General features: G+C 60.2%; 1 protein-coding gene and 1 long non-coding RNA gene across 3 annotated transcripts in view; one reads left to right on the top strand and one right to left on the bottom strand.

The window, feature by feature from the left end:
- The window catches only part of TTC28 (tetratricopeptide repeat domain 28), a 499,891-nt gene extending 488,092 nt beyond the window's left edge, over positions 1 to 11,799 (top strand). Inside the window, exons 15-23 of the mRNA XM_041003608.1 lie at positions 1,869 to 2,048; positions 3,124 to 3,844; positions 4,608 to 4,732; positions 6,050 to 6,281; positions 6,676 to 6,752; positions 7,958 to 7,981; positions 8,607 to 8,736; positions 9,718 to 9,825; positions 10,277 to 11,799. Of these exons, the coding sequence (XP_040859542.1) occupies positions 1,869 to 2,048; positions 3,124 to 3,844; positions 4,608 to 4,732; positions 6,050 to 6,281; positions 6,676 to 6,752; positions 7,958 to 7,981; positions 8,607 to 8,736; positions 9,718 to 9,825; positions 10,277 to 11,799 (3,120 nt within the window). The remainder of the gene's footprint in view (positions 1 to 1,868; positions 2,049 to 3,123; positions 3,845 to 4,607; positions 4,733 to 6,049; positions 6,282 to 6,675; positions 6,753 to 7,957; positions 7,982 to 8,606; positions 8,737 to 9,717; positions 9,826 to 10,276) is intronic.
- On the bottom strand, positions 7,502 to 17,332 carry LOC121171901. Of its 2 annotated transcripts, none has more exons than XR_005886174.1 (3): positions 17,198 to 17,332; positions 16,329 to 16,663; positions 7,502 to 7,547 (listed from the first exon to the last, which is right to left on the bottom strand). It is a non-coding gene; the product is annotated as an uncharacterized LOC121171901 (long non-coding RNA). The 2 variants fall into 2 exon arrangements; XR_005886175.1 differs by having other exon boundaries at positions 16,329 to 16,421; positions 16,522 to 17,332.
- Between the last annotated feature and the right edge of the window lie 1,255 nt (positions 17,333 to 18,587).

An 18,587-nucleotide genomic window follows, 5' to 3' on the forward strand; every position in this document is an offset into this window, starting at 1 on the left:
GGAGTAGAAAGATGTTTCTCTGGGCACAAGCAAAAATTAAATGTGTGCAGTTTTCTACTAATGTACATATTCCGCCGAGCCTTAGACGCCTAGACTATAGCATTGCTGAGTCCTTCTTGGCCACGGCTCATGTATGCTCCCAGTGGGGTCTGAGCCCCCACAGCCTGGCCTCCCTGTGGCCGTGGGCTTTGGGGAGGCACCTTGCTGAGCATCACAGGGGACACGGCCGCTACCAGGGCCACGCACTCAGCCATCAAGGGCCAGCATGGGCCTCGCAGAAGCAGGTGTCGTGGGTGCAGTGAGGGCTTCCCCAGGGCAAGCCCCAGCCTCACCTTGATGCACCCCTCATCCCTCTGGGTTCACGTGTGGGGGGGCTGTCAGTGCCAGGGACTTGCCCACAGAGAAGCCGTCAGTGGCCACAGGGTAAGCTGGCATCTAGGGGATGCACATCTGCCACCTTGGGGACGCTGGGGGTGGGCCCACAGGTGCATGTGGCAAGGGGCCTGAGGTCTCCTCACTGCCTATATTGGGAGCTGTGCTGCTAAGTAGGGGAGTGGCCATCACTGTTGCCCCTGCTGACCCCATGGCTGAGGTCAGGACACCATCATGCCACCCCCCACCGCCTTCCAGAGGGTCCCCCAGAGCTGCTGTCTCTTGCAAGGCCTCAGGCTTGGTTCAGGTGCCAGAGTTCGGCCAGGAAAGCATGGGGGTCCCCTTCTCAGAGTTCTACCCTCCCTCCCCCATGCACGGCGACTGCTCACTCCTCGCTGGGAAAGGGCTGAGAGCCAACAGGGAAGTGCACTGGGCTCACGGGAGCTCCTTTCTGCTTTCTGTCCCTGCAGCTGGACTCAAGGGGGGGGGGGGGAGGTCAGAGGGCAACTGCAGGGGAGGGGGCGCTGTGTGGAGCCCAGCATCTATCCGGCCTGCAAGGCACTTGTCACTTCGGGTTAGTCGAGTGTTCCTGCCACTCTCAGCCATGTGCCCAGGGCAGCCCAGCAGATGGGTCAGGCACGTGCAGCTCTCCCTGGGGGTACAACTTGTCAGCCCCGCCTGGGCAGGCGGGTGAGAGCCAGGGGAGCCAGCCCTTGCCGGTGGGGTCCAGTCCCCATGACAGCAGCGCCTGCAGCATCTTGGTCTGCTCTGCCTTCTCGTCGGTGTTTACGGTCGCTGACTCCGTCTCCACGGGCAACATCTTGGGAAAGATGGTGCCCATGGGGAACAGAAGCGTGGGCCACTTGTCTGTTGGGGGCTCTGTGGGCATCCGCCCCTGTCTGGCCCCCATGGGTGGTGAGGTCACCGAGTGTCCCAGAGCCTGGGCAACAGCTAACTGCTCAGTGGGGAAGGCGTACGGGCGCCCCACCTGCTGCTGCCGGAGCCCTGTGCCTTGCTCCCATGTTCTTGGTGCCGCCCCTGCACCTGACCCACAGGGACCCCAGGCCATGGAGCTGCCTCTGGCTCTTCCCCGGGCCTGCCCTGGGATGAAAGCAGAGCGTGAGGTGGCTTGCTTTGGAGGATGAGCTCTGAGATCAGACCTGCTGGGCTGACCTCTAATGAGGCCCACGTGTGGCCATGGCCGTGTTCTAGCGGGGAGGGGTCTAGCAGCGGGCAGGGAGCAGGGCCTCCAGAGGATTCTGTGGCATTTGAAAACCACCCTCCACTGGCAGGCTGCAGCTGGGACCTTCCCCTCCCAGGGGCGCCACCCTGGACCAGGACTGTCCTACCTACTTGGGCCTTTCCGAGACCGTGAGCATCCGAGTGGTAGCATGGCTCTGCCCACCCAGCTCACCCAGCCTCAGTGCTGCCCAGTCGGTCTGGGAGCGAGCTCGCTGTGCAGGGCGTCCCATCAGCCTGCTGTGCTCCCTCCGCAGGGCCTGATGCACTCAAGCGGCCCCGTGGGTCGGCACCGGCAGCTGGTCCTGGTGCTGGAGGGGGAGCTCTACCTCATCCCCTTCGCCCTGCTCAAGGGAAGCTCCTCCAACGAGTACCTCTACGAGCGCTTCGCCCTCATCGCCGTGCCCGCCATCCGCTCGCTGGGCACACACGCCAAGGTAGGACTCCCAGTGTGGCTCGGGGTGAGAACTCCTCTCTGCTCCTTAGGGAGTCACCACTTTGCAGCAACAGCTCCTAGCTGCACCAAGGCCCAGAGCTGAGGCCAGCTGAATGGCCCGGGAGCTGGTCACCCCTGCCTGGCGCTGCCCAAGGGAGGGGCCGAGGACAAGGATGGCTGATCAGATGGTGTCAAATGGCACATAGCCCCGCAGACCCTGGCAGCAAACAGGGCGGCTTTCAGGACACAGGCAGGCTTGAGCCTGTCTCCCTCAGCGATGGCAGCTGGGTGGGCAGCAGTCTCCTGCCTGGATCGCGGCCTCTGACCTACTGCTGCCCCCCTTGCTGCCCCAGCTGCAGGATGGCCTCCACCGCGAGGACCTGACCTTGCCAGCCGCACTCTGAGCCCAGGCACTGTCTGTGTCCGTTCCCCTGTAGCCGACCCAGCAGGGCCCTGGCTCAGGACCCTCCTGTTCAGGAACGAAGCTCCGGGCCTTGTGTGCAGGCAGCCCCCATCACTCCTTTTCAGCCTGTTAATCCTGGCTGGGCCTTGGCTCAGTCATGCTGGTTCTCACGGCGCCTGCCGAGGTGGGTGCTAGCAGCAGGCTCGCACCTTAACCAGGGAGGCACCAGGCAGAGGTGCCAGAAGGTTAGCTTCAATCTTTGACATCTCCATGGGGAGAACACGGATACCGCTGTGCTTGTCTGCTGCTGCAGTGTTGGGCAGCCAGCATGCAGAAGGGAGCCATGGTCTGTGCGTGCAGCATCCCTAAGGGCTCAGTGTGGTGCCACCCCTTGAGGCCGAGGTGCACAAACCCGGAGCCATTGCTACTCCCAGGGGCTGTGCGGGGACCCCTGGGAGTGAGCACTGTGGGTCACTACCCACGCTCACTTCTTCTCCAGACCCCAAGGACTTGACGGACAGGAAGTGTGCTGCTTCCTGCCCAGTCCTCTCATCAAGAACTTGTCAGAGCAGGTGTGGGTGGCGGGAGGTCAGACACTTGCCCGAGCAGAAGGGGGTCCAAGGGTATGGGAAGTGTCACTTGTAGATGCTGACCTGCTTGTGTCCCCTCCTAGTCTCAGCTGAGGAAGACCTCGCCCACGTACTCCAGCTCCACCTCCATGGCAGCCGTCGTCGGCAACCCCAAGCTGCCGTCGGCGGTGATGGACAGGTGGCTGTGGGGGCCCATGCCGTCGGCCGAGGAGGAGGCCTACATGGTGTCGGAGCTGCTGGGCTGCCAGCCTCTGGTGGGCAGTGTGGCCACCAAGGAGAGGGTAATGAGCGCCCTGACCCAGGCCGAGTGCGTGCACTTCGCCACCCACATCTCTTGGAAGCTGTCTGCCTTGGTCCTCACGCCCAGCGCAGACGGCAACCCCGCCGGCAGCAAGAGCTCCTTCGGACACCCCTACACCATCCCTGAGTCTCTGCGGGTCCAGGACGACGCCAGCGACGCCGAGAGCATCTCGGACTGCCCGCCCCTGCAGGAGCTGCTGCTCACCGCGGCCGACGTCCTGGACCTGCGGTTGCCCGTCAAGCTGGTGGTGCTCGGCTCCTCCCAGGAGTCCAACAGCAAAGTCACGGCCGACGGGGTCGTGGCGCTGACCCGCGCCTTCCTAGCTGCCGGTGCGCAGTGTGTGCTGGTGTCCTTGTGGCCGGTACCCGTGGCCGCATCCAAGATGTTCATCCACGCCTTCTACTCGTCCCTGCTGAGCGGCCTCAAGGCCAGCGCCGCCCTGGGCGAGGCCATGAAAGCAGTGCAGAGCAGCAAGGCCTTCTCGCACCCCTCGCACTGGGCAGGTAGGCGCGGCCCCAGGCCTGAGCTGCAGTGAGCAGGGCTGCGTGTGTGGAGCCCAGCTCACCGGCCCAAGCAGCCCCTCCTCCTGTCACAGAACACAGCAGTGAGGACCAGGCCTCTGGGGGGCAAGTGGGGACCACCCGGAACACCCCCACCCCACCGCAGGCTTTAGGGTGGGCCTCGCCCACGCCTTGCTGTGAGACCTGAGAGGGCTTACCCTCTTGGAAGCCAGTGCCTGGGCAGCCACGAGGCCCTGTGAGGATGGCAGACATGTCCTGGGCAGACGGCCCGCCGGGAGGGAGGGCGTGCCTGTGGTGACCGGTGTGAGGTCCCCAGCCAGCGTGCGGCGTGCCCCCTGCCTGCCAGGTCATGGTGGGGAGAACGCACGCAGCAGGTCCTGCGCAGAGACCCTCTGCGGGGCGAGGCCAGGCTTGTGGTGCCCCGGAGCCCAGCCCAGGTCCCAACCATCCTGGGGATCACAACCATCCTGACCCATCTTAAACCTTGGGGCACGGCGGACCACCCAGGAGAACCTGTGCTTACACATACATCTCACTAGGGGAAACTCACTGTGTGCGCGGCTGAACCTAACAGCCCAGGCAGGTGCTCCCGGCCCTGGCATGAGGGGAGCTGGGGGGCAGGAGCCCCATCAGAACCCCTGGCTCACCACTGTGCTCCCAACCTCGGCTCTCCAAAGGGACCTGCACAGGGGGAAGCTGGCCCCGGCTTCCTGCCGAGGTGACCTCCTGTGCTCGCTCCCCACAGGGTTTCTGCTCATCGGGAATGATGTCAAGCTCAACAGTCCCTCGTCCATCATCGGCCAGGCCCTCACGGAGATCCTGCAGCACCCAGAGCGAGCGCGGGACGCCCTGCGTGTGCTGCTGCACCTGGTGAGAGGCCGGCGGTACCCCGCCCCCGGGCTGCACGCACACGGGAGGGGACAGTGGGGTGCAGGGTCTCTTCCCTGAGCTCAGCTACAAGATAGTGTTCTTGGTCTGGCTGAACTTGCTGGCTGATGGCAAGGGGGTAAACCAAGGCCGGTCTTGGTCTAAACAAAGCAGCAAACTGCCCTCCTGGCATCACCAGCAACCTGGATGGCAGTTCTGGGGCACTTGGGCCGCTCACAGCCCACGCGTCCTTCCAGCTCACCAGCTCCTCCCACAAGGCCTGGACACCATGGTGGTCCGTCACAACCACGTGGCTCCACACCTCTGCCATAAAGCACAGCCCCATGCCGCCACCCCACTGGAGCTGCACACACATCAGGGCAGGAGTGAAGCTCCTGGCAGGCAAATCCCTTGGCTGTGCCAAATTCTGGCTCCTCCAGAAGGGCAGGCCAGGTGGGGTGGTTCTTTCTTTACTCTTGGTGACACTGAGCCAACCCATACCCCGTTGGGGGTGTGAACAGGCTAGTGCCACTTGCAATGGCTTGGTATGTATCAGGAGACAGCTGCCACCGATGCCAGCCTCTGGGCACTACCCCACAGCTCTCTCTTCCTTGCTGGGATCCCAGGCTGCCTTTCTAAGGAAATGGAACTCTGCCTAGTGCCCATTTCTGGTCCCAGGCCAGGCCCCTCGGGCATGCCTCGAAGGTCTCCTTCCTTGGCTCTGCCTCCTGGGCTAGCTGCGGGGCTGTGGCTCAAGCTCCACGGCCCCACGGTCCCAGGAGCAGGGGTTCCTGGGCCAGTGGGTCAGGCACATGTTGCCAGGAAGGCCAGCTCCTGCCCACTGTGCTTGGTCTACCTCCTCTGTCTGGCGCCCTGGGCTTCTCTGCCTCTCCACTGGTGCCCAGGGAAGGGGGCACTTGGAGGGTCATGGAGAGGCCTGCTGGAAAGCATGATTATAGTGCCCAGTATGGGCAACTCAGCCATGGGTCGAGGTAGCCATGAGACCCTGGCAAGGCAGAAGGGGAGGCCGGCGCTGAGGGACAGTGAGAGGGCCGAACTGCGGAGGGGGGCCCTAGCTGCAGTAGGGGCTCTGGAGGAGCTGAGGGTCCTTCCAGTGGCCAGGAGGCGGCAGCTTTGTGCTGTGGGTGGGTCCCAGGCTGAGATTTACTATCCAGCCACCTGGGCTTGCCTGTGTGAGGAGCCAGCGCAGGAACGCTGAGGGAAGTGACAGGGCCCTCCATGTGGCACCCGGCAGGCCATAAAGCCGGTGTCCTTGTCGTCTGGCTAGTCAGCCCTCTGACCGAGCCTGTGTCCTGCCAGGTGGAGAAGTCCCTACAGCGCATCCAGAACGGGCAGCGCAACGCCATGTACACGTCCCAGCAGAGCGTGGAGAACAAAGTGGGTGGCATCCCTGGCTGGCAGGCCCTGCTCACTGCTGTGGGCTTCCGCCTGGACCCCCCGGCCAGTGGGCTGCCAGCGGCCGTCTTCTTCCCCACCGCTGACCCAGGAGACCGGCTCCAGCAGTGCAGCAGCACCCTGCAGTCTCTGCTGGGTGAGCCCAGGGCTGAGGACGTGGGGAAGGGGAGGGCCCCAGGATCTGCCTTCCCTGGAAGTGGGGGGACATGTTCGTCCCAGGCCCTGCCCCTTTAAAGGTGACAGGAAGTAAATCCTGCAAGCAGTTGCTGACAGCTGGGAGTGGCGCAGAGCCACATGGACGACCTTGTTGGAGGCCAAGTGTCCACGCGGACCCTCGGAGCAGGCCCATCCTGAGGGGACGACATAAGCTTGGGGTGTGCCCTGCTCCACCTCCTTCCTTGGGGACCTTCTCTTCGGGGGTCACCTTTTCCAAGCACCACCAATGCCACATGAAGGCTCTTTGCTCTGGGAGAGGGCAGGACTGTGGGTGCAGGAGTCCCCCAAGTAACTCCTGCCCTTCTCTTGTTCAGGTCTACCCAACCCTGCCCTCCAAGCCCTGTGCAAGCTCATCACAGCGTCAGAGACTGGCGAACAGCTCATCAGCCGGGTAAGTGCGGCCTGGGGGCGGGTGGCTATGGCCACACCCTGCACCTGCTGGTTCTAAGGTGGCAGTTCCCCGGGCTGCTGTCCTACCACCTTCGCAGGGCAGCTCCCCAGCCTCCAGTCATGGCCTCCCACCCCCCACCATCCCACCCTGGCTCCTCAGCTGGCTGACAGAGCCGCGCCCCGCTTGTGCACCACAGCCAGGATGCTGTGGGCGGGAACCTGGGGGCTTCTCCCCTGAGCAGCCAGCGGGGTCTAACATAATCCCGGGATGGCCCCATATGTGGGAGGCCCCTGAAGAGCATGGAGCAGTTTAGATTTTTTAATTCAAAAAGCAGAATTACAAACACAGTAAGGGAGTGGGTGGGGGAGGCGAAGATCTTGTATTTGTTGATTCACTCCCTGAATGCCCACAGTGGTGGAGACAGACAAGACTGAAACCCCATCCTCATCTCCAACCTGGGCTTTCTCAGGTATCAGCAGGGGGCTGGAGCTGCCAGGACCTGAACTGGTGCCCGTAGGGGATGCCCATGTTGCTAAGCAGCTCTCCCTGCCACACCCCATCAGCAGCCGCCTGGGGAGTTTTTCCTGGTTACTGTGGAATGCAGAGCTTGGAGACAGTGGCAGCGCTGCTCCCAGGGCTTTCAGGCAGATCTCTTAAGCAGCCGATTTCCACACAGAAACAAAGCTGTCCCTCTAGGACTCACCTGAGGGGTGCCTGGAGCCGCCCCGTCTCTGCGTGAGCACCTGCTCGCTGCCCCGTGACTGCGCTGTCCGGAGGCAGAAGCAGACGTGCGCTCTACAAAAGCAAACAGCCAAGAAGTGCATGAGTTGGTTTGCAGAGCAGGTTTTGGGGGAGTGCGAGGAGTTTTCCAACTGCTTCCCCACTGTGCCCCAGGGAGCTGTGCCGAAGTGTCCCACAAGCAGCAGTGGCCTCACCTAGGACCCACACACACAGCTGACCACTGTGCCTCACTCCCTCCAGCCTCTTCTGGCAAGCAAGGACAGGCCCGGCTGACCCTGCCTGTGCCCCTTGGCCCTGCACGTCCCCTTGTGTGTGTCCCCTGCTGGCTCTTGCTCCTCTCCCAAGTGGCAGTCAGAGCCACGGCCTGCTATGGTGCTTCCTAAAGCAGCAATCAGCTCGTGTTGCATAACAGCCTGTGCTTGAGTCTAAATCTCTCTTTCTCTCTCTTTCTCTGCTGGCCGAAGGCTGTTAAAAATATGGTGGGAATGGTGAGTATTGCTTTCAGTAGCGACTGGTAAGGTGAGCACCCCGCGGCCCCGACCTGTCCCCCGCCCCCCCAATCCCTGCACCAGCCCCGTCCATGCGCTGAGCTTGGCATGCACGCACTGCCCAGCACGGCTCCAGCCCAGCTGGCCTGAGCCAGCCCTTTGCTCTGCTCTGGCTGCCCCTCTCCTGCTCTGCCCGTCTATGTCCCTGATCTGACGTGGTCAGGCTCCCCCTGACAGTAGGGGTGGGTACAGTCAGCATGAGTGATGCTGAGGGCTGCCAAGCCCTGCGGTGCGCCCAGTGGCCACACGCATTTGTCCTTGTGTGCTGGACTGAGACCCACGCTTCCTCTTCACTGCTGACCCTGATGGGCAGCTGGCAGGCAGGCCCCTCTTGTGCATTTGAGAGCTGCTGTGAGCAGCCCCCGAGGCCACTACCCTGCTCGGCCCCCCGGCCCCCCAGTGCCCTGGATCTCAAACAAGGCAGCGGGAAGTCCCCTGTAGGATCCTGGCACTCTGCCCGCGAGGCGAGAGGGAGAGGGTCATTAGCAGTGCCGGGCTCAGGGCTCAGGGGAGAGCGTCTGAGACCAGCGCAGGCGGTCACTCACACCTGCCTCTTCCCCGGCAGCTCCATCAGGTGCTGGTGCAGCTCCAGGCCAGCGAGAAGGAGCAGGACTTCGCCGCAGCGCCCATCCAGGTCTCCATCAGCGTGCAGCTGTGGCGGCTCCCTGGCTGCCACGAGTTCCTGGCGGCTCTGGGTAGGACCATGCACCTGGCCGCCTAGGCCGCTTCTGTCCCCTTAACACGCGCTCTCGGAGGGTACGCTGTGCTGAGGAAAGCATAAACTCAGAGCCCTCCAAAGCAGTGGCCTCTGCCATTTGCTTCTGGAAACTGGCAGGTGGCAGGGCTGGGGTACCTGGCACAGCCTTTCAGCAGAGTCCCTGGGTAGGCTGGGGCGGTCATGTGAAGACCTCACTGATAAGCCTCCCTCTGCTGGTTCACTCCTCACCTGTGCCTAACACCCAGGGCTGTCCAGGCCCAAGCCAAGAGACACACTCCATCAGGGTCTCCTGGTAGAGGCAGGGACTTCCAAGGCCATTAGCAGGGAGCTGACTTGGAGCCAGCATTGTGGCTCCAGGTGAACTGCTGTGGCTTCCTGGCTGCACAGTGCAGTCCTGCTGGAGCCCTTGGAAACTTCCTGTTGGCTTCAGGGACCATGTCTGAGTCATGGTGCCCAGAATGCCAGGGTGCTGCCCCAGCGAGTCTGCCTGTACAGGCCCCCAGGTGCGGTTTGGCGATCCCCGCAGTAAGACTCTGGGTGCTGACCGCTCGGGCAGGCAGCCTGTCCTCGGGCAGGCAGCCTGTCCTCAGGCAGACAGACCTGCAGTGTTGTCCAGCAGCACGTCAGCTGGCCTGGCGCCCTGAGGAGAGGACTGGCCTGGCTGGGGCAGAGGGCCATCACTGCAGGTGGCTTGGCCAGCCAGAGCTGCAACCCACAGTCCTGGGCCATGGCAGAGGGCATGGCCCATCTCTGGCTGCAATGCTCTAGGCAGATGCTTCCGGGACAAAGAAGAGAAGCCACTGTAGGCACACCTGCTCTAGCTCAGCCCGAGTGCATGAGAGCCCAGCAGTGGAGCAGCCCATCTGGTGACAGGGCCACGTGCAGTGGCTGCCCTGGTGCACTCGGTGTAGAGCGTCCCACGGGAGCGCGTGTTCACAGTCTCTCTACCCTCCCCCAGGTTTTGATCTCTGCGAGGTCGGTCAGGAGGAGGTCATCCTGAAGACCGGGAAGCAGGCCAGCCGGCGCGCCATGCACTTTGCACTGCAGGCCCTGCTCGCGCTCTTCGGTGAGAGCCTCCCTGGCGCCGGCACCGTGGGAGAACAGTGCATGGGGGTGTGCTGGTGCACGCACGGCCAGCCGGGCCCTGCACTCCCACGGGGTGCTTGGTGTGCTGACGCGGCCTGCGAGGAGAGCGGAGTAGGGCAGTGAGGTCGTGGCCCCCAAGGCCAGCAGCCATTCGCAGGGTCTGTGTGACTGGCTAGGTCTGGCCTGGGCTCTTCCAGGGACACCTGCAGGGCAGGGGAAGGGTCAGTGAGGGTGGGCAGGGTAGGGGGAGAGGCAGCTGAAAGGGAGAGCGCTACCTCCTGAGTAGCCTGGACAGGGTGGGGGTTAGGACGGCGACACAGGGCTCTGTCCCAAGCAGAGCAGCGGCCAGGGCTTGGCTGTGCTGTCCGGGTGTTGGGAGCATGGCAGCAGCTCAGAGCCGCCCAGCTAAGTGCCCGCTTGGTTGTTTTCAGATTCCACAGAGCTGCCCAAGCGCCTCAGCCTGGACAGCTCCTCCTCGCTGGAGTCCCTGGCCTCTGCACAGTCCGTCTCCAATGCTCTGCCCGCGGGCTTCCAGCACCCACCCTTCTCCCCCACGGGTGTGGACAGCGTGGCCTCTGACGCCATCTCCGTGTACAGCCTCAGCTCCATTGCCTCCTCCATGAGCTTCGTCTCCAAGCCCGAGGTGGGGCTGGAAGGTGGGGGCCCCAGGGCGCGGCAAGACTACGAGCGGGCCAAGAACACCGCCCCGCAGCGGGCCACCCTGCCCACCCAGAGCCGCCCCGCGGGCCACAGGGAAGAAGAAGAATACGAGGGCTTCTCCATCATCAGCACTGAGCCCCTGGCCTACCCCGAGAGCAGGAAGAGCCGCTTCTCACCGGACCCCAAGGTCCCACGGGGTGGGCCCAAGGCCTCCGTGAGCTCCCGGGGGAGTGTCAGCACCCCCAACTCCCCAGTAAAGATGACACTCATTCCCAGCCCCAACTCCCCCTTCCAAAAGGTGGGGAAGCTGGCGAGTTCCGACACGGGGGAGTCGGACCAGTCCAGCACCGAGACAGACAGCACCGTGAAGTCCCAGGAGGAGAGCGAGCCCAAGCTTGAGCCGCAGGAGCTGGCCCAGAAGATCCTGGAGGAGACGCAGAGCCACCTCCTGGCCGTGGAACGGCTGCAGCGCAGTGGCCAGGCCACCAAAGGCCCCGGCCCTGAGGACGTGCGCCCAGTGCCCAGTGGCTGCGTCTTCAGGGCATCCGAGACGAGTGCCTTCAGCAGGCCCGTCCTGTCCCACCAGAAGAGCCAGGCCTCACCAGTGCCCGTGAGACCAAAGCCCCCCACCCGGAGCTCGTCCCTCCCCAAGGTGGGCTCCGGCTGCAGCAGCCCCACGGCCTCGGAGACGTCCGCCAAGGACAGCCCGAGCCAGCACGGCGACCGCCCCTCTCCTGACCAGCCACTCTTCAAGCTCAAGTACCCCAGTTCGCCCTACAGTGGGCACATCTCCAAGTCACCAAGGAACCTGTCCCCCAGCTCGGGTCACCAGTCACCCGCGGGCAGCGCCCCATCCCCAGCACTCTCCTACTCCTCGGCTGGCTCCGCACGCTCGAGCCCGGCTGATGCGCCAGACCTAGACAAGCTGAAGATGGCCGCCATCGATGAGAAGGTGCAGGCTGTCCACAACCTCAAGATGTTCTGGCAGAGCACACCCCAGCACCCGCCAGGGCCCATGAAGCTCTTCCGGGGCACCCCCGGCACCCTGACGTCCAAGAGGGACGTCCTCAGCCTGCTGAACCTGTCCCCCCGACACAACAAGAAGGAGGAGGGGGTGGACAGGCTGGAGCTGCAGGAGCTGTCGGCGCCACAGCAGGCACCCCCCAACGGACACTGGCGCCCTGAGACTGTGGGCCCTGCCAGCGTCGCACCTGCGCGCCCTCTGAGACTCCCCTCCGGAAACGGCTACAAGTTCCTGTCCCCGGGCAGGTTCTTCCCCTCCTCCAAGTGCTAGAGCATCTGCACAGCGGCCAAGACTCCCAGTACTGTCCTGGACGGGCTGGCGGGGTCGTCCCCATGCAGCCACCAGCACCACCTCCCGCCTCTGCACGCTCGGGGTGAGGGCCACCACCATACATGGCGGCTCCTCTGGGCCGATTCCCCCAAAGCAGGACTGCCGTGGGTCAGCACGGAGACTCAGGCACTGTCCACACTCACCATGGGGTTTCAGGCAGACACAACAGGATCTCCTCCAAACCCGGCCTCTGTTCTTGGGGAGCAGAGCTCCTGCTCAGGTGTCCTGGGGGGAGCAGCACAGACCCTCAGGGGCACGTTCACAGCACGTGCTGTCCCAGCCAAGACAGGAAGGGGCGCCCACGGCCACGACAAGAATCCATGGCACCCGCACCTGGCCCGGCTCTGCTCCACCCAGCTCGCCACCCTCCTCTGGGCCCCACTGCCAACCAAACTTGAATTTTCTTAAGAAATTTACATAACTGTTATCCAGGCATTTCAGAACTATGCAATTGTGATTTAAAATGCAACTTTGTGCTTTTAAAACATTGCTGATCTTTTTTGTACATGGATAAACAACCTGGTTTTATTATCAATAGCACTTTGCATTTATAGCTGTTATTTTTAAAAATCTCAAAAAGGTTTTGTAAAATGTCAAATTCTGAACAGTCATCAGTAAATAATTATCAAGCTTAGGGGGAAGGTTAGAATTATTCAGCTTCCTCACATGCAAAAACAACAACCTCTCCCCAGCTAATGAGGTTGAATCAGAATTGCGCCTTTCAGCTCCTGTCCCCTTCGGTCAGCTGCCCACCGTCACTGCCGTCCCCTCCAGCCCGGGGTCGGTGCGTGCCCCCACAGTGCCCACAGCCCTGAGACGGCAAGGACTGGGCCAGTGGGGGATGACAGCCTTTAATTTATTTTAATAAAGCAATGAAATACTGAAAACCATCCTTAGAACAACATTTTGGTGGACAATTTAAATGTTTCTTTCAGATAATTCCTCCCCCCTGCGAGGGCACGTCCCAGAGCAGGCTGCTACCTGGCCCGGGCAGCCTGTTCCTGGGACAGCCGCTGCGGCCTCCCGGCTCGGGGTCGGAGCTGTGCCCTTCCTCGGGAGCCCCACCCTGGCAGAGAAGTGCTTTATAAACAATAGGCTGCTCAGAGAGGGAAACAAGGGGAGACCAGCACTGCACAGCCAGGAGAGCTGCGGCGTGCCCTGCCGCCCCTGGGCCCTGGTGCCGTCCCAAGCAAAAAGCACGCAACCCAGTGTAGTTCAGTTCACACCAAAGACGGCACACCCGTCACAGAGGCGCTGGGCTCCGGGTGGCATCGGTCCCCCACAGGTCACATTTGGACTTGAGCTAAGGATAGATTTTACCAATGGTTATATAAATACTTACACAATATTCTCAATTTTACCTCTTAGCCCACAATGCCTAAAATATCCAATACTGGGCCCTTCAAGGCGAAGTTTTCTGACTCCCAGGACAGACGACGTAAAACCCAAGCTTAGGAGGAGAGTGCTCAAGGGAGCCTGGGCACCCTGAGCATGGGGGGCAGGCTGGGTAAAGAAAGGACCCCCTGCCTGGGCCAGGCTTCACCTTAGTCCCGGAAACTGGGATGCCCTGCCCTGCCCCCACGGCTCCTCAGCACACAGCAACTGAGCTGAGCCATCACTCCTCTCAGGAACCCCTGGTCACCAGGACCAACAAGAGAAAATCGCCACTGAAATGGACAGCTGGGTCCACATCAGCATGCAGCAAAACGCAACACTTCTCACCTCAAGGCCCTCCCTTCGTCCCGCCCCCACCTCCTTCAGTCCCAGGGATCCCCGGCTGAGGGGCACTGGCCGCGTAGCCACGCCCGCTCACAGACTCCCCGGGAGGACAGCTTGGTCAGCTTGGGCTCAGGTTGGGAAAACCCGATGCAATAATCTGGTTTGCGCCCAAGAGTAGGCAGAAAGTAACTACCTTGTAACTCCATCACCTGTTTCGCTGTTTCATCTGAAATGACTGTACCTGTGCTTTGTGGACCGGGCCGCTGTTTGCACCAGCCCCGATGGCACCCCCAAGGTCCCCTCCCTCTGCCGACACCCCCCACTGGCCACTCACACTCCTTCCCTACGTGTGGTGTTAGCCATCTTTGGCCTCTGTGGACTTTTTTGTAAATGACACGGTTTCCAGACGGCATTACACTTTTTCTATTGCAAAGTTTACCATGGAGAAGAACTTCATATTTTTATGGAGATTGCGGAGGCACTTGGCCTCCTTCCTTTGTGATGTCGTGTCTATTAAAGCATGGGTTCTGACGTTTTACGTGCTGTGTCCGCGTTGCTCTCCCTCCTCACCCACACTTCCCAGGTCTCTGACACACACAGGCCCCGATCACTCTGGAACAGGGCCTCCCCGCCACCGTAAGGGGAGATGTCTGATGGCCCACAACCACCACAGTGCAGTGGACATTCCCTCCACCCTGCTTATCCCCACTGAGCAACACTGTGGTGCCACTGGCTCTGTAATGCTGGCCTCCCATATGAACACAGGTTCAAGCCCTCGCTGCTCCACTTCCGACCCAGCTCCCTGTGAACGTGCATGGGAAGGCAGCAGCAGACGGCCCGCGTTCCTGGGCCCTGGCACCCAGGTCAGACACCGGGAGGGGGCTCCAGGCTCCCAGCTCCCACATGGCCCAGCCCCAGCCATAAATGTCATGTGGGGAGTGAGTCAACAGACAGAAGGTCTCTCCTTCAAATCCTGCCTTTCAAATAAACACATCATTAAGATTTTTAAAAGAAACATTAGAAAACAACCATAGAGGAGAAGTCGGAGAAGCATGAAGGAATAGTGAACAGAGAACAGGGTCAGCATGACTCAAAGGGAAGCAAATACTGACAGGAGGAAGAGGGATGCCTCCTCTGCAGTGACACGGACAAGGCGTCACAATGCTGCAGGCTTGGGAAGAAGGGGGTGACTGAGTGCAGAATCACAAAATACAAAGCGTACTTCCAAACTAGTTAGTGGAGGGGAGAGAGGGAAAAAAACACCGCTTTTGAAAACCCTGACTGATCTAAAGAAATAGGCAATGGTGAGAAGAAAAAAAGCTTCCAGGCAGGGCAGGGTGGGCACTGGGCACACTGGCACAGCAGCTGTGGGCGTGAGGGTCTGATCTGACCCCTGCTTCCTCTGCTGTCTCCTGATGGGCACCTGGGAGGCAGCAAAAGATGGGCCAAGTATCTGGATCTCTGCCAAAGCCGAAGGGTCCCCGAATGGAGTTCTGGGTTCCTGGCTCGGCCTGGCACAGCCCCCAGCGTGGCATACACCCGGGGAGTGAGCCGGCACATAGGAGAGGTCAGTTGGTCTCTAGCCAGCGCCTCTCCGACCCCGCCTCCAGCTCCCTTTCAAATAAAGAAAAATCAACAGATTTAAAATAAGAATATAAAAGCAATAGACATCTACTTAATCATAAATGTGAGTGAACTCAACATCCCTTAAGTAACTACATGCTACTTTGCAAAAACCTACCAGAGCTCAAGGGTTGGGGTGGCTGACGGTAAAAGGACAGAATACAGCGCTGAAGTGTGAGGTGCAAGAACAGGACGAGCAGAGAGGCACGATCCTACACTTTCAGGCACCTAACCCTCTCCATAGCCCCAAACTGCAAGAAAGGCCAAAGGGCGGGACTGCGAGTTTGGAAAAACTGGCTGTTAACAGGCAGTTTTCAGCCACTACACCCAGTAGCTGCTAATGCACACCAGCAAAAGCGGCAGCTGGTGGGCTCAAGGACGCAGAGATGGCATCAGGGAAAGTGCTCCTCAGGTCACATGGCCAATGGCTGGACAAGAGTTGTTCCCGTCACTGACACAGAGCCAGAGCACACAGGACCAAGGCAGGCTCCACAGACAGTGTGTGAGAAAACACTATAGAGCAAACTCAGGGCCGTTTCCAGTCACCTGAGGGTGTCCTCTGGACAGAGCAGTTTGCACTGGGACTACAACACCTCACCCTCAGCAACAAGATAACCCGCGTTTCCACGCCGCTCCCTACTTTGAGGGCGTTTATAGATGACAGGTGTCCTCCGGGACCAGGAGGGGCTGGTCTCAGGTCCCCCCTCCCTGACGGAACAGCACAGGATTTGCAAAGACGCGCACTCTGTGACTGCACAGGATGCAGCTGGTCAGGTCACCGCCTGCGACACTGGCACCCCATCACACTGGGTGCCGCTCCACTTTGGATCCAGCTCCCTGCTAATGGACAGCCCCAAGCTCGAGGTCCCTGCCACCCCTGTGGGAGACCCAGATGAAGCTCCAGGCTTCTGTCTGGCCCAGCAGTAGCCACTGTGGCCATCTGTGGGATGAACCACACATATATGATCTCTTATTTCACCTTTTAAATATACAAAATAAACCTTTAAAAACCAAGAACAAAATAGGACCTAAGCACATCTGGATTGCTCTTTAAAACCAGAGTGTGAGTCTTTGTGGCACTGTACCGTGACAAACGACAATAGAAGGAAAAGTCAGTGTGGGCCTACCTCAGGTGGAATTCCTTTCTCCTGATCAGATCCATCCGTGGTTGGCTGGATCTGTGGGTCAGACGTCACACAGTTGGCCAGATGTCCCAACAGCTGGGGAACAGAATCAGTTATTCCACAAAGGTTAGCAGGATGTGGGCTCCTAAAGACCACCTACTCAACCCCACGCCGCGTGCCCCCGAGGGCGCAGCACCTGCGGCAGCCTGTGCTGATGCCAGGGTCCAGGCGGAGGAGGGCGTTGGCGCAGCTCACAGAAAATGCAATCCTCTTCTGATTCAACTTTCTGGGCATTTTCCCCAGCACCCACAAGTGTCAGGAATGAAAAATAAAATCACCTAGGGGCAAGATTTAAGAATCTGGGAGAAGAGTAAAGAACTACAACGAAGCGGGGTGGGCGGAATGTGATGGAAATGAAAGAAAACAGTGTTTGGATGACTAAAGAAAGCAAATGTGGAAGGAGGACACAAAAAAACATAAAAATCTTCTGAGCAGGCCATGCGTGCACGCACACGCATGTGCCGGTGGCTGGGGAGGGAGAGGAGGATGGACAGAGCTGGGTCTGAGGATGTTGCATAGACTGAGAAATGCCAGGCTCTGAAAGGTTTCCTGCCAGTTCATGCTGCATCTACAATGGAAGGAGGGCAGGACCACGGTGGGGATGTGGGGAGTGGCTTGGCAGCAGAGCACAGTTCCCTGCAGCCCAGCCCATCCTCCTCCGTGCACCTGTCCTCCCCCAGAGCAAATGGGGAACAAGGGAAAGCAGGGTTAGTAACCGCACAGCAATAAACCCACATACACAAACATTCAGGAAAGACAACACAATCCACATTCACAAACTCCACAGGGAACGAGCCATCCCGGCCCCTCACCCAAGTCTCCAAAGCCCACTGGGACCTGCTCACGGGCCCAGCTCCCATCCAATGCCTGCGTGGAGCTCTCTCTTTTCAGCTTATAAGATATGAGGTATGAGCTGGGCTGGGCTGGGCTGGGCTGGGCAGTGATATGGGCTTAGTGGAAGCTAGGGGCATAGCACCAATGGGCATGTGGGGACCTGGGAGCTCATGTCTAAGCAAGTGGAACAGACTTGTGGATTTCCTCATGTGCTTGTCTGGGGAGAGGAAGGGAGAGGAGAGGGGAGGCGAGAGAAGGGGAGGGGAGAAGGGAGGAGAGTGTCCCAGGACAGCATGCTGCCCTGGTGTGCTGGTGCACCAGGCCTGGAGAACTTCAATGGGCCTGGATCTTGGATATGTGGAGAGGTAAGGCACCAGGCCAGCACATGTGCCAGAAGCTTGAGACCCTAGTGGGTGGAGCTGGTTGGGCTCCCAACAGTGCGACCTGGAACTGGGGAAGGAGAGAAAGAAAGATCTTTCGTCTGTTGATTCACTCCCAAGTGGCCACAAATGCCGGAGATGAGCCGATCCAAAGCCAGGAGCTTCTTTTAGGTCTCTCACGTGGATGCAGAGTCCCAAGGTTTTGGGCTGTCCTCAACTGCTTTCCCAGGCCACAAGCAGGGAGCTGGATGGGAAGTAGGGGAGCCTGGACACGAACCAACACCTATATCAGATCCAAGCACATGTAAGGCGAGAACTTTAGCCTCTAGGCTACTGCACTGGGCTCTGGCTGCTCCATTTCTAATCCAGCTCCCTGCCAGCGTGCCTGGGAAAGCTGTGTCCCTGCCACCCATGTGGGAGACAAGAATGAAGTTGCAAGCTCCTGGCCTTGGCCCACCCTAGACCTGACCATCACATCATCATAGCCACAAGATGGGAAGATCTAACTGCCTGTCTCTCTCTCTCTCACACACATGCACACACACACACACGAGGGATGGGAGGGAAAGAGGAACATGAAACAATCATATCTATGAAAATAAAACTATAAGGTTTCATTCTGCTGATCATTTCTACCTTAGGAACTGGCACACGTGAGTTCTGTCTTTCACACTAATTCACTGTACGTATTTGACAAAGTTACACGTTGAGAGCGGTTTCCATCTGCTGGTTCACTCCCCAATGCCCAACTGTTGGAACTGGACCAAAGCCAGGAGCCCGGAGCTTCACCCGTGTCTTTCACACGGGTAGCAGGGGCTCAAACACTTGGGGCTGCTTTCTGCTTTCTCCCAGGCCATGAGCAGGGACCTGGATCACAAGTGGAGCAGCCAGGACTTGAACCAGTCCTCATACCAATGCTGGCACTGCAGGCAGACCTTAGCCCTATGCCACAGTGCCAGCCCCCACACAGGAATCCCATGTCTTGCAC

The sequence above is a fragment of the Ochotona curzoniae genome, unplaced genomic scaffold, assembly GCF_017591425.1.
Source record: "Ochotona curzoniae isolate NIBS_2020 unplaced genomic scaffold, NIBS_Ocur_1.0 scaffold_274, whole genome shotgun sequence".
NCBI lineage: Eukaryota > Metazoa > Chordata > Mammalia > Lagomorpha > Ochotonidae > Ochotona > Ochotona curzoniae.